At 39.6% G+C, this 15,005-nt stretch overlaps 1 protein-coding gene across 1 annotated transcript; it reads right to left on the bottom strand.

Annotated features, from left to right (window-relative positions):
- Positions 1-9,768: 9,768 nt before the first annotated feature.
- On the bottom strand, positions 9,769-11,418 carry LOC131250107 (protein HIGH CHLOROPHYLL FLUORESCENCE PHENOTYPE 173, chloroplastic-like). The gene is made up of 4 exons (XM_058250752.1): positions 11,400-11,418; positions 11,155-11,278; positions 10,256-10,369; positions 9,769-10,040 (listed from the first exon to the last, which is right to left on the bottom strand). Exons 3-4 carry the CDS (start codon positions 10,355-10,357, stop codon positions 9,885-9,887), a joined length of 258 nt encoding a protein of 85 aa, XP_058106735.1. The 5' UTR covers positions 10,358-10,369; positions 11,155-11,278; positions 11,400-11,418; the 3' UTR covers positions 9,769-9,884.
- Between the last annotated feature and the right edge of the window lie 3,587 nt (positions 11,419-15,005).

The raw sequence follows: 15,005 nt of genomic DNA, 5'->3' as shown, positions 1-15,005 counted from the left end.
GGTCGTAGGTCACCTACGACTGGTCGTAGGTTTCCTTTGACTGGTCGTAGGTCCTGAAAATCTTCGCTGGAACCTAAATCTTCGCTGGACATCGAGTCGAAGATTGTACGACCGGTCAAGATCAGTCGACACTGTTCCTACGACTGGTCGAACAGATTCCTGGACTAGTCGAAGGCTAATAGATTTTATCCGGAATTTGTAACAAACTCACGACTGGTCGAGGAATATCTTAGACTGGTCAAAGCAAGTCTAGGACTAGTCGAAGAAGGCCTAGGACTAGTCGAAGAACAGACCAATCACATGTAAAATAAACATTCGGTTTATGTATCCGAAATGACCTACTTCTAAGGTCAACCTATGGTCAATCAAACCTCAACCATGAAGTATGGACATTGAAACATTAGGAACAAGAGACCTTGAAGTATCAGTCTTGAAGTCTTGATGTAGATTAAACCTTGATGTAGCTCAATCTTGAAAGTGTACAAACTGCCTTGAACTCTTCTTGAAGTCTTGCAGCTTGAGTCTTGTCTTGTGAGCAGTTCTTTCATTCAAGATCTTGAGTCTTGTCTTGTGAGCAGTTCTTTCATTCAAGATTGATCCTTGTACTTGTGAGCTTTGCTTGTTGTGAGCTTAGCTTGTTCATGAATGTTGATCCTTGAAAGAGCTTCACTTAAGCAAGTTATATATAACATAACAGTGATTTTGTCATCACAAATTTGACAACAGACAGGGATATAAACTATAGCACTTACAAATGTGAGAAGCTCGTGGTCCGCATACAGGCAGAGTAAATTCACTTCCTCAGTTTCTGCATAGATGTCGTTGAGGCTTCTCATTTTAATAGGAGCCAAGGGTGAAGGAGAATCGGATGAAGATGTGCTGGATGAATTCTGATTTGATGAAGTACTTCCAGAAGAGATGGAGTGTACTCCTGGACTTCTGCGATCCGAAGGGGGTGATGTAGGGTTTGCTCTTGCTTCTCATATCTCTCTTCTTCTTATTCTTCGACCTCGACTTGCTTTTCTTTGGCTGAGTTTCCCTCGTTCCATTTCCATGCTTCTTCCTCACAAAATACCACATCTCTACTCACCACCAGCTTATTGGTTAGTGGGTTGTAGAGCTTGTATGCCTTTGACTCTTCGCTGTAGCCGATGAAGATGCACTTCTCGCCACGATCATCAAGCTTTTTCCTTCTTGCTTCTGGAACTTGAGCGTAGGCGACACACCCATACATCTTAAGGTGTGCCACGCTCGGCTTGTATCCACTCTATGCTTCTTGCAGTGTCTGGAATCTGACACTCTTAGTCGGACACCTATTGAGTAGATAGGTAGTACATGCAACTGCCTCTGCCCAGAAATTCTTTGGCAGACTTTTCTCCTTCAGCATGGTCCTCGTCATATCGAGGATGGTGCAGTTCTTCCGTTCCGCAATTCCATTTTGTTGTGGCGTGTACGCTACAGTATGTTGTTGCTTAATGCCATGTTCCCTGTAATATTCTCGAAAAACATTTGAGGTGTACTCCCCACGTCTGTCAATCGAAGGGTTTTGATTTTAAGACCACTTTCTTTTTCAACAAGGGCCTTAAAATTTTTTAAAATAGTAAAAGTAGCAGACTTCTCTTTGATTACATACACCCATAATTTTCTACTGAAATCGTCAATGAAGGTAATAAAGTATTTATTACCTCCAAGAGAGATTGGATCTAATGGTCCACAGATGTCAGTGTGAACCAACCGCAACGGTTCTCTTACTCTTCGGGATACTCCACTTGGAAAGGAGTTCCTTTGTTATTTCCCAAGTGTGCACACCTCACACACATGTTCTGGAGCTTCAATAGTAGGCAAGCCATGCACCATGCTTAATGAGGACAGAAGTTTTAGGCCACTGAAATTTAGTTGGCCAAAGCGAAGATGCCACATCCAGGAATCATTCTTTGCTTTTTCATAAAAACACTTCTCAAGCATTGTGTTTATATGGAGAGGAAACATACGATTCTTCGCCATCTGGACTTTTACAATTAAACGTCCATGCATATCTCTAATGGAAAGAGAAGAGTTCTCCATGTGTATGACATACCCTTTTTCGAGGAGTTGTCCGAGACTCAGTATGTTACTTTTCATGTTAGGCACGTAGTACACATTGGAGATATAGTTTGGAACACCATTCTTCTGAAAGATTTAGATTTTACCTTTACCTTTCATAGGCATTTTTGATGAGTCTCCAAACGTTACATTGCCATGAACTCCTTCTGTGAGTTCCACAGAGAGTTTCTTATTGCCGCACATATGATTACTTGCACCTGTGTCGAGATACCATACATCTTACTGATCACTACCTTTCTCTTGTGCTAGGAGAAGTGTGGAGCTTTCTTATTCATGGCCTGATGCTTCAACATAGTTGGATAGCTCGTCTTGAGTCACCAGCTTGCTCCAACAATCAGATGCATAGTGGCCAAGCTTGTTGCAGTTATAGCATTAGATGTTCTTTGTACTTCCTCATCCACACATAGATCTACCTCTACCATTTCCTCTTCCACGAAAATTGGCATTTTTCTGCTGGTTTTGGCCATGGCTTTGTTGGTATTCGTGCCCTCTGCCTCTTGCACGATTGTTAGCAAAACGTCCACCACGTTGTGAACTTCTACGTCCACCATTATTATTATTCAGAGTCAATCTTGACTCTAAAGCTTGTTTCATAGGCATGGAACTGGCATTCTTCTGCATTTGTTGCTCATGAACTTGCAACGATCCCATCAACTCCTCAATAGAGAGTTTCTCAATATCTTTTGATTCTTCGATTGCCACAACCACATGCTCAAACTTGGTTGTGAGGGATCGAAGTATCTTTTCAATAACTCGGACATCTTCAATCTTTTCACCATTTCTTTTCAAATTATTGACAATTACAAGTAAACATGAAAAATAATCAGTAATATTCTCACCTTCCTTCATATGAGTCACTTCAAACTCGACTCTTAATGTTTGAAGGCGAACCCGCTTCACTCGATCTACACCCTTGAAGATGGTGCCAAGGGTATCCCATGCTTGCTTGCTTGATATTGCTTCAGCAATCTTTTTGAAGGTGGATTCATCCAACCCTTGATAGAGGAGAAACAAAGCCTTATTGTCTCTCTTCCTTTGATTTTTTAGAGCGATCTTTTCTTCATTGGTGAAGGCGGCTTCTTCTTCCATAGTGGGTTCTTCATACCCATCGGTGACGATCTCCCATAGTTCTTGTGACCTGAACAATGCCTTCATTTGGATGCACCATTTTTAATAGTTGTCCTTTGACAACTTAGGAACTTGCGGTTGGATGGTGTTGGCCATTTTTTCCTATTTTTGAAAAAAATGGTTGATTTCATTTTTTGGCTGAAATAGTGGAGTCGTGGACAGATTCTTTGGTTTTTTGCAATCTGATTTTAAAAAAAAAAAACAGATTTTTTTTCACTGCAATCTGATTTTTTTTTTAAAACAAATTTTTTCAATCTGATTTTTTTTTTTTTAAACTGATTTTTTTCTCTGCTGCAATCTGATTTTTTTAAAACAGTTTTTTTTTTTTTGAAAAACAGATTTTTTTTTGCAATCTGATTTTTGAAAAAACAGATTTGGAAAAAAAATCTGAAAACTTGCTAGAAAACTTTTTACTGGGAAGCTCCTTTTTTTTTGAAACTTTTCTTGCTGGTTTTGTTGTTGGGTATTTGCAGACACCCAAAACCGGTAGAGGTGCAGGACCTCCTTCTCACGGCTGATGAGGCGCAAGGATCAGCAGCTCCTCACGGCTGATGAGGCCCAAGGATCAGTAGCTCTAATACCACTTTGTTGGGTTGTAAACCCACCTTTTGCTGACGAGTGGCTGCAGCCACCACAAAAATCAGAAAGCTTTAAAAACTGAAAGAAGAAGAAGAGCCTTGAACGGCTGTATTGGAATACTTAGAAACGTTTACACTAGTGCCATTTATAGGCTTTTCTCCTTACGTGAAAAGACAAAAAAATCCCTATCTAGATGCTTCTTAAGGGCAGCTAAAGAAAGAAAAAATTCAAAAAATATCTACCATTATCTTCACACAGCTAATAAACTAAACTTAGAAAAAAAATCTTTTCTTCACAGCTTGCAAACACGATTCTCACACGTTATGCACAGCTGGCTCATAGGATCCTTACACGGTTTTGGATTTGCACAAATCCTCCACCATATCCAATAGGGCAGACCTGATGCACAGGTCAGAGGTCAGGCACATACACATCTGACCACAGATAGAGGTGAACAAATCATCTACAATACTTCTTTTACAAAATATGTAAGGAAATAAATTATATGCAATAAAAGCTCTTATTGTATGGGTTAGATTCGTAGTTACGAATAACAAAGGAACATCCAGATTGAGCTCAACTAATTCCATGATATGAAGGACAGACCTGATGTCGAATCCACAAATTGCCCATTAAATACGGGAATGTAGCCTTGCTTGAATACGAGGAATGTAGCCTTGCCACAGCTTCTTGACCAATGCCCAACCAATTAATGATTCTACCAACACTTCATCTTTAGTTCAGTCAAGGTCCATCTACATTCAAACCATTAATAAGTGATTATAACTTCTACACAAGTAGCTACCATTTTGAAACTCAATTAAAACATAAAAAATTCTGCAAAGATGAACGTCAATTGAAAATATGTGCTTCAGCTCATCGGTTAGATTATTAATCATAAAATAAATTTTTTTAAAAATAAAATCTTAAGGCAAGTTCGAGTGGACTTCTTAATATGAGTGAAGCCGGCATTCTCCCCATAAAAACCAGTGTAGCACAACAAATCCTGCGAGAAACGCCCCCCCTCATGATGTGGATCGAAGATGCAGCTTTTTTAGTATGAGATTCAAAAAGAACAAAAAAGAAGAAAAGAAAAACCCACCAACCCAAATGGCAAAATTTTCAGAGACCAGTTTAAATGACTTGGGAGCGTCCCAAATTCAAACTTGTCCAGATGCCCAAACACACCCGCAGTGTCTGAAGTTCATGAAACCAATATCTTCTTCTTGACCCCACTATACAGTTTCAAAAAACATTTTCCTAAAAAGAAAATAGCATAATCGCAATAATTAGATAAAATGGGAAATTTACAGCAAAGAAAGCTTCTACTCACATAGTTTATGGTTCTATCAAACCATTGATAGAACCATTAAATGCATGCCAACTCTTTCACAGAGAGAAGTAGATGGAGAGAGAGAGAGAGAGAGAGAGAGAGAGAGAGAGAGAGAGATGTTATTCACAATTACTATTGACAACCCCTCCCTCCGCTAAGTAACAACCATAAAAGGTAATGTATCCCAGCCTCTGCCTTTGCTAAGGGAGTTAATCCATAGGGCTACCAATGGACCGGGATCGGGCCAACTGAAATCAAACTTTTGAATTGGCTTGGCCATAGGCCCAGCTAGAATAGATCAAAATATAGGCCGAAGCCAACCCCAAGACGGACCCATTGACAGCCCTATCAATCCATATGCCAAGAAGGAACCCAAATTACACCATCTTGGGACAAACAAAACATCAAGCATGCAGAACATTAACCCAGGTCTAAAACCAAATGTGCGAGCGCAAGCTTACAAGTTGCAATGCTTAGAATATCAATCCAAATGGCACACTAGCACCTTCTAGCTGAATTTCCTAACAAATGATTGGGATATATGACCAATGGTTTTAAAAAGAAAAAAACATAGTTGGATCATGGCCACCGACAATCCGTAGCAATAGACAAATTTTTCTTATCAAAAAGTTTTTTTAAAAAAAAAAAGAAGAAAAGAAAAGGTAACCCACATCCTAGTTTTTTTTTTTTTTTTTTTTTTTTTTCTATAGATTAATCAAGCAAAACCACTAAATAATTCAAGAACATAGCGATGGAATCCCACTACAAATATGTAAAGAGTTGTATTTTTAGGATTCTCAGCGGATTCCTCACAGAGCTCTTATGAGTACCTGTATATACAAAAAAGGCATACATGATCATTTAGGCATGAGCCGAAAAATGTCAGAAACCGAGAGCTCTTATGAGATTTGATTCAGCTAGCTTGTTGAGCCTGCCTTCATGCTCAGGGAACAGTCTCTTTGGATTGCTTTGTTGCTAGTTGTGGGCCTTTGGCCTTGGATTAGTTGTCTTAGGATCCCTGTTTGCTTGCTCTTGGTTTTTCTAGTTTTGGAGTTGATGATTGTACGAGAATCTTGTTTACATTTTCAAAACCTGACTCGCCGAATCAGCTTTCCCCGCTACAACACTCACTGGCCAATGGAAGGGTGAATATGAACTCCATGTGTTTATAGAACAGCCATCCGCTTTTGCGATTCTTGCAACTGACCGTTACCTGGTCCAGCAAATTGCATGTTGAGCCCCCTTCTCGTGGTTCCAATGCATCTGCCACCCAAGTATGTAAAGCTGTAGGGTAGGCTGAAACTAAGGCTCCATTCGAGATCGGATTCAGATTGATATTACACAGGATCACAAGAATATCATCTTGAGAACCAGAAGCACCAACATAATGAAGCAGAGGATGACAAGTACTGTCGCGCACATTATCATTCCCCCCTTCCTCTGCGTTCTTTCTGCCTGCAAGTCAAGCTTCATATATGAAACTGTATAATAGAGAAGCATATCTCCAACAGTGGCAAACATGCGAAGACATACAGATGCACACAGACACAAGGAAATAGATGCATAATCCATGAGAATTATCATCCTCAAGCTTGAAAGCATGGGACCAACGGAAAACGATAGTAGGCACCCAGCAGCCAATGGAAGATCAAGAAGAGTGGGCTGGTCCAAACGCACAGTCCAGATGGTGTGGACCTCCCATGTGTCTGAATCCAACTAGGTGCATGGGAAGGGTTTCCCATCATACATCTATTGCATGTATATATGCGTTGTGCTTGCCGCCAAATTTCACATCTGAACTACTTGGAATAATTAAGATTTGTAACAAATAAGTAAACATTCACATGCATAAGTCCACATTATCACATGTTATGGCAACATTCAGAAAATTAAAAACAAAAAAAATAAATTAATTTAAAAAAAAAACCAGTTATGGGGTTATACTAATTTGGTGGGAACACTTACATTCCTGGCCACGACATGCAAGCCATTAGTTCATATCCCAAAGAAAGCCACTGATTCTCAGGAAACCAGAGAAACTTCATTCAAAGAATGATGTGTATGGATGGTGCATGTGACTGGATGGATGTGGAGAACGTTCTTTGGAGGAACATCACTAAGCATGGCAAATATAGGGCCTGTATGGGGATAGTTGCCATTTGGAAGGTGAAAGTGTGGAGAGGTGCTCTAATGCATGATTACTATTGACATGAACTCATCATGTATTAGAGATCTTGATCTCTAGTACATAATTACTGTTAACAAAAATGGGATGAACTCACCTTTAGGCATCTCCCAAACAAGGTCTTAGCCTTCTTAATAAAACTAGGAGTTAGTAGAATTGGGTCAAATATTTCATCACAGTACTAAATATGAATATCATGTTACAAACGGGATATTACCCATATCCATATCTTGGATTCTTGAGAAGAGAATTGTATCCCCGTTCCCATATTCGAGGCTGTTTCAGTATCCACTTCTAGATATCATACCGTCCACATGACACACGTAGGAGTGTGATGTGATGAGAAACAAGAGCAGAGGAGGCTGTTTTGGGGCAGGAACTAGCAGGGTTCCTGCCGTGTGGAAAAACACGAGAATCCTCTATCGGGTGATCACAGCTTCCACCCTCAGAAAAACAGACCAAAAGTCAAACACATGTCCATGTGGAGAGCACAGGAGCATACTGCAGGTTTGGTTAGGGCAAGATTTTCTGCTTTTGGACAGGCAATGACGCATGCAGGTGCATGTTGCAATTTTGATGGGCGTAATAGCGCTCTATCTCTGAAGGCAATATGGTACATGCAGTTGCCTTCCCTGGGTTTTGGGGCTAGCAGATGTATCCCATTTCTAGATTGGGGATGCCTCTGCAGATGTGCTAAAACCACTCCCTGGGTACATGCAGTTGCCTTCCCTGGGTTTTGGGGCTAGCAGATGTTGCAATATGCATTAACAAGTTTTTGCAGGACCTCTATAATTAATGAGATTATGATCAGATCTTTGAAATTTCTCAGTATAGCCTCTACTGCAATCTTTAGTTTTCTTTCTCGTAAAATCTTCTTGTTGCTATACCCGAAGTTATAGCTTACCCGATGATTGGTACAGATCTCATACACAAGGGCCTTGAATGCATATACATTTGCATTTGTATCTGCATGCAACTCAACTGGGATCTACTCGTGGCAGACATTGCACCACTGTACTATTATAATGTTCATGTTGGTTTTTACAATGATTTTTTTAGGCCAAGTGTTATAATAGTGATATTTGCATTGGGTAATGTTCGTATCCATTTTGACATAAGATAGAAATTTTCGTATCCATTTTGACATGAGATAGAAACCCTACCAGAACATTTGTAAGCAGTATCAATCCGTTTGATGGGGTAATGTTCCTTTGTGCCAGATTTTAAGTTTCTTGTAATCCTCTTCAATTACAAAACAATCAGCCGGTGGCCAAATATCAAGTTACTAACCAAAATAGTGGAAGCAGAAATGTAGGGAGAGTTGAATGAATGTGGAGCGTAAAGTAAAATATAGGAAAAGGATTTTACCCGAACCTCTTGCAAAGCTGGGTACAACTGCTAGTCCAACCCATGACACCATCACATCATAAATTAATAGAGTTTGGCTGTTTCATCCAGACAGTTTGAACTTTGAATGGTTTCTTTCCCAAAACAGAATTTTAGTGACAAGGCCTATTTTAGTGGTCAGGTCCAGTCCAAACCAGCTCAACTGTCCAATCTGATCTGGGTGTTAAAACACTGCATACACTAATATCTGCATGCATATAGATCAGTAAGGGGCATAGACATGTCAACCACTAGCACACACATGTTGACACGTACTAGAACGTGTAACACAGACACAACAAGAGGTGCAGAGACTATAGCACTTCAACAACATTTTATATTATCAAAACAGGAATTCTCATGACTAGCAAAAGTTCAACAATTGGCTGCCTACCTGACATTATCTCTCTACCCATGTTGGGGACCAAATGGCGCATTGCAATCATCATTTAAATTACCTTAATGTTATTATTATTATTATTTTTCCATTGAATATGGTCTTAGTGACATTTTGGTATTTATAAGGAACCTACGGTTTGAAAGGAAAAAAAAAGGGGGGGCAATTCCATGCCCCTTTAATATCAGTCTTACTTCAGACCCTAAAATGGCATTGTGGAAGATAAAACAGGGAACAAAAAATCATATAAGATGAACAATTAGACACTAACCTCATAAAGAAAGAGGTCCCAAATTCGAAGAGCCAAGGGGAAAGGGAAAGAGTATGAGAAAACAGTTATAAACCACTGACTTGCATACATGCTTGAATTTCTCTACTCACCTTTTCCTTTAGTGGGGCCCACTTGATTCTTGGATCCTGATCAATCTCTCTTTCTTGAATCTCTAAACATTTTATCAATAAAGAGCTTTATTCAAAGAGAATAAAAGAGTTTAAATGCTGCAAAAATGGGTACTCGAACCCATGACCTCGTGTTGAAACTCTTGTGAGTCTACCACTGAGGCATGAGTAAGGACCCAGTTTCATGAGTAATTCAAATAACAACAAACATTCAACATATAACTGCATGGATGTGTTAATATGTCAGGCATTCTAGGATGCCCGTGTCCAACACCTTGTATCCAAGTCTAGCACCAATAAATGACCATGTTTAAGTTACAAGAGTTAATAAAGTTAGTTTAATTTTGTTAGAGAGATAGATGGCATCTATTTTGCTAAAACCAACAAATAATGCACATGATACTCCATATCTCATGACAAAAATTGCCAAAAGTGGACGAATTTATAACCTCGAATGTCTTGTTGCGTGCATATGGGCTTTCAAGAGCAGCAATACATATACGAGCAACTTCTTCCCTCGATATCTTCCCCTGTATTCATCACATGATTAGGAATGCTCTGGTCAGAAACCGCTGGGTATAGACCTATGATTGCTGCAAGTGACAAATCTGTTCAAGCATGCTATTGAGAATATATGGAAAGTAATTGATAACTTGACTTCACCACATATAGGAAAGAACAGTCAATAACCACCAGAAAACTATAAGACGAATGAGAAAAAAAAAACTGAGATGAGAATGAATACCGTTATATTATCTCCCTTGTCAAAAATGAGATCGGCTCCAGCAGGCTCTTCAGTAAGCGCACAAGGCCTTACAATTGTATATGGAATTCTACTTTCCCGCATCAAATCCTCCCTCTGAAGAAGTTGAAGCACAGGGTCACGCCTAGCCTAGCTATCCCATCAAATCTAACAATATATATGCTTTACAAAATGCACTAGTTTTTCTATTAAAACTGCTCACTTAATTGATGTTCGTTCAGTCAGATGTTTCTTGATCTCCTTCAAATTCATTTCATCACATACCTTTGTTCCCATCTCATTATGAAGTTTATATGCATACAATAGTTGACATCTAAGTAAAAGCAAAACCAATGTAAATTTGAGGAAATCTACGCCTATGTCTGATTGGCATTTGCATGGCCCAATAAACTGCAATGTCAATATTGGGGGTAACCTTTTGGTCATCAAAATCATTCCTATGGTGCATCCAATAGTGGATGGAGCTATTCCAAAATTCTCCATAGAGGACAAGTCTTAAATATCATATTGGGTCCCAATTCGAAAAATGGGGTCATTACCTATAAAAGTGGAGTTAACACTCAATGCAATCTCTACTGCGTGTAACATGATACATCTGTAAATTAATAAACATCCTCTTTAGAGAGAAATGGAGTTAATTCTTTAGGCTATTATTTGGGAAGTAAAATTTAGTCAAGTTAGCTCAATTTTTATTCAGTTAGTCCACAAATGCAAGATCTAGGGTAAAGAAAGGCACTCAATTAGTTCCAATGAACTTGTTTGTGTATCTGTTAACAAACTCTGAATTCAAAATGCTACAATTTTACTCTTCATCAGGCATAAGCAACACATTTCACATGCTAATGGATAAAAAGAAGTGTAGCATGGTGACAGTTCAAAACCTTCAATTTGAATGTGAGAATGAAGTCCAACTCCTTATTCAAGCGGACGGCGGGAGGTTGTTTGCTTAAATCAAGTCCAGGCCTGTCAGGCTGAGTAACTCCCGCAGAGCTCACATGTATGAACCTGAAATCGATGAAACAATAATATGAAAGGGCGACAATGTAGTATGGCATATCAGTTTCAAGCATTTACACTTAAAGAGAAACATTTAAGTTCATGAGAAGTATTAGTGCACAAATGAAACCTGGGAGTGACTGGGTCATTTATATTAACCACCATCATCACCACTATTGTCGTGTTCACGGTGTTGACACCAAATAGTTAGGACAAGGTTCTATCAAGTCATCATTATATCACCACCACGAACACAACCACAGCCTTGTCCCAAATATTTGGGATCAACTTTACAAATCATGTGTCGCCAACATATCAAGGCCCTATTCTCAGTGCGTGAGCAAGCATTTGTATTTCTTCTCACTAGCTCAATCCAAGTCCTTCTAGGCGTTCCTCTCATCTGTATCCAGGCCCTTCAACCATAATTGAGGTTCTCTCCTTATAGAAGTTGTCTCAATCTACTCTCCATCTACTTATCTCTATTGAGACTACTCCTACGCTACTTTCGATGACTCTATTCTTAATTCTATCCTTCCCAATTTTCTCACACATCCATTTCATTCTCAACATTCCCTTATCCATAACACTCATACTCTACTCATTTTGCCTTATCTATAGTACTCATGGACACTCAACAATTGGACCAAAATCAATTATGGCTCACCAGACTTAGAACCAACACGTCCAGATAAGGAAAAACTCATTCTGATTCGGAACAAGTCGGACCGAGTCGCATACATTATGCATAGCAGACATCCACCTCAGACTGGTTCCTAGGCTTCCAATTGAAACTGGTCAGGGGACATCTTGTTGCATGGGACAATTTTTCACACCATGGTCATGTGGCAGTCACGCAGCAATCCATGGGTATGTCCCCACTTCTCCCACCACCAACTTGAATTCCAGTGGGAGCATGCTCATCAATCTCTCCATTTTTTTAATAATAGAACCAAGGTAACAAATCAGGTCAGTTTGAGGAATTTCATGGTCATCATTTTTAACCAAACCTGCCCCTCTATAACTCCTAATGAAGTTGCATTCCAATTAATCAATCTTACTTCTACTAATTTTTAAGCCTCTAGATTCTAAAGCCTTCTTCCAAACCACCGATTTAGCATTTTCCCTCTCTCAAGTCTCAAGTCTCGTCAACCAATATGTCAAGGTAACAGGAAAATCACAACAGTTTGACCTTGGAGAAGTAGGAAACAAGAAAAGACATTAACGACCTTGGAGAAATCACAGCGGTTTGAAGCAAGAGTGGCATCATCCCAAGTAGAAAATCTACGCAATTATATTCCATAATGAAATGGAAAGCTAAGATGCTACACCCCAACATCATAATTGCAAATTTGAAAATTTGAGTAAATCTAATTATTGAAACTAAATCAAATAGGATAGAGACTCCTATATAGCAATTAAGAGAGGAGAAACGGAACCTGAGATTCAAATCTTAGCTTGCTGATGCACCAGCTTCACCTTCTCTCTCAGGAACTGCCGTATATGTTCACGTTTCCAGTTGTCAATTCTGCAAAATCAAATACAGAAACCCTCAGTGCATAGAAAATAGCCTCAAGTTGGAAATCGCATCAAGAAAACGCATCTACAGAAGATCCAGTGCAGAAAATAGAAAAATTAGGGCATAGATGGGAAAATCACCTGCTTATGATGGAATCGAAGGAAGATCGAGATCTCACAAAAAGCGAGCAAAAGAGATCTAGGGTTTTTTTTTATTTTTTACCAACTCCTCCGATCTCCGCCATGGAGATGAAGGAACACTTGAAACTTCAAAGAGTGAGAGGACAGCGAGCGGAGAGGGAGAGGGAGAGGGAGAGCGCGCAAGAGGGAGAGGGCCGGAGAGGCAGAGAGAAGGAGGGAGATGGAGAGGGAGAGCACGCGAGAGTGAGAGGGAGAGGGAGAGAGAGAGAGGGAGAAGGAGAGCGTGCGATAGGGAGAGGGAGAGGGAAGGCGAGCGAGATGCAGTGGAGAGGGAGATACGGCGAGAGGGAGAGGCAGAGAGAGAGGGAGATACGGCTTTATGTTTTTTTTTAATAACAAGGGACCCTTTATCCGCAGCCGTTAAAACATCAAGCATGCAGAACATTAACCCAGGTCTAAAACCAAATGTGCGAGCGCAAGCTTACAAGTTGCAATGCTTAGAATATCAATCCAAATGGCACACTAGCACCTTCTAGCTGAATTTCCTAACAAATGATTGGGATATATGACCAATGGTTTTAAAAAGAAAAAAACATAGTTGAGCATATGAATGCCGTTATCCAACAAATAGAACAAAGCTTGTTTCTTTCAATGCACAAATCCCAGATTTAGAAGTTGCGACAATCATTTCCTGAATTACAAAAGTTTTATTCAACAATCTAGCAATGACCGATGACACCGAAGATAATGAAAAGATATGAATGCCCATACAATGCAATGTCACTGCAGTAAAGAATGTTAAGAGAAATGGACCTTCAAACTGTCACTACATGCACAAGGGGTCTCCAAGTTCTTGACATGGTCCTCTTGGCAAATGAGGCATTCCGTGGTCTGAATAAGTGGCTCTTCTTCCTCAGAGACATCACGTTCCTCCACATTCTTATCATCTCCAAGATACCCCTGGCATAGAAGAACCTGAAGGGACTGGACCATTCTCACGCAAGGTGTCTCGTATCGGTATCGGTTGGCATAACGGTGTCCTCCAAAACCAATACGAATACGGGGGCGTGACGGTGATATGGGGGCGTAACGGCCTGTAACGGCGCAAATTTTTTTTTTTTGCCAAAAAATATGAAAAAATATGGATTAAATCCAGAATATTCTAAGCATTCCAAATATGCATTCATTTATAAATTGGAACATGTTTATGATGGTGTAACGGTCCACGCTTTGGTGAGAAGTTGTATCGGAATGTCTGATGAATTTATGAACCAGATAACCTGAATTTGACTACAAAATTCATATATTTAATTTTCTAATTGTCTACTATCAATGATAGATATATTAGAATGAATGTAATATGAAAATATCTTACATTAGGTGTTTGCAATTATTTTTGAGGAATTTCTCAAACATACATGTGGATATGACTGTGATTCCTGTCTAGGACCTGTCAACCTCAAGTCAAGAATATTAAAAAAAAAATTTAGTAGTGTCTGATATACTCCCCTGCAACTTGATTAAGGATTACTTGATTGGTTGTCAGGGGAGCTATTTTAAATACAAGTTCGGCAGTGTCAAGTGTGTGCTTGGCTTCTTGCAATAATATTGTTGTGAGCTGTCTGCTGCAAATACTTACCTTAATACAAATATATACTTACAATCACAAGTCACCACCAAAATGCAATCTGCTTTTTTGTGGTTGCTCGACCTCCACATCATCGTCATCGTCATCATCATCGTCATCATCAGGCTGAGGTTGTCCAATAGGTGTAGGTGTTGCATATTCATAATATCCAGTGCCAGAAGGAAATACTAGATCAACGAAACCAGAGGATGACCGATCCTGATTAGGCAACGACTTCGACCCCGAGTAAGGATATCCACCAGTGCCCGTCGAATAGCCATACTCAGGCAGTTGAGAATCTTGAGATTGAGAGTGCGTCTGCTGTGATGAGTAACTTAGATTTGGATTTGGATATCTATAATCATATGGATATTGATCGGGAGGGCTACTCCAACATGAATGTGATGGAACAGGCTCAGTATAACCATCATAATCCAATTGACCATAAGAATA

Source organism: Magnolia sinica, chromosome 6 (assembly GCF_029962835.1).
Source record: "Magnolia sinica isolate HGM2019 chromosome 6, MsV1, whole genome shotgun sequence".
In the NCBI taxonomy this organism is placed as follows: Eukaryota; Viridiplantae; Streptophyta; class Magnoliopsida; order Magnoliales; family Magnoliaceae; genus Magnolia; species Magnolia sinica.
This window is presented reverse-complemented; position numbering and strand designations above follow the sequence as displayed.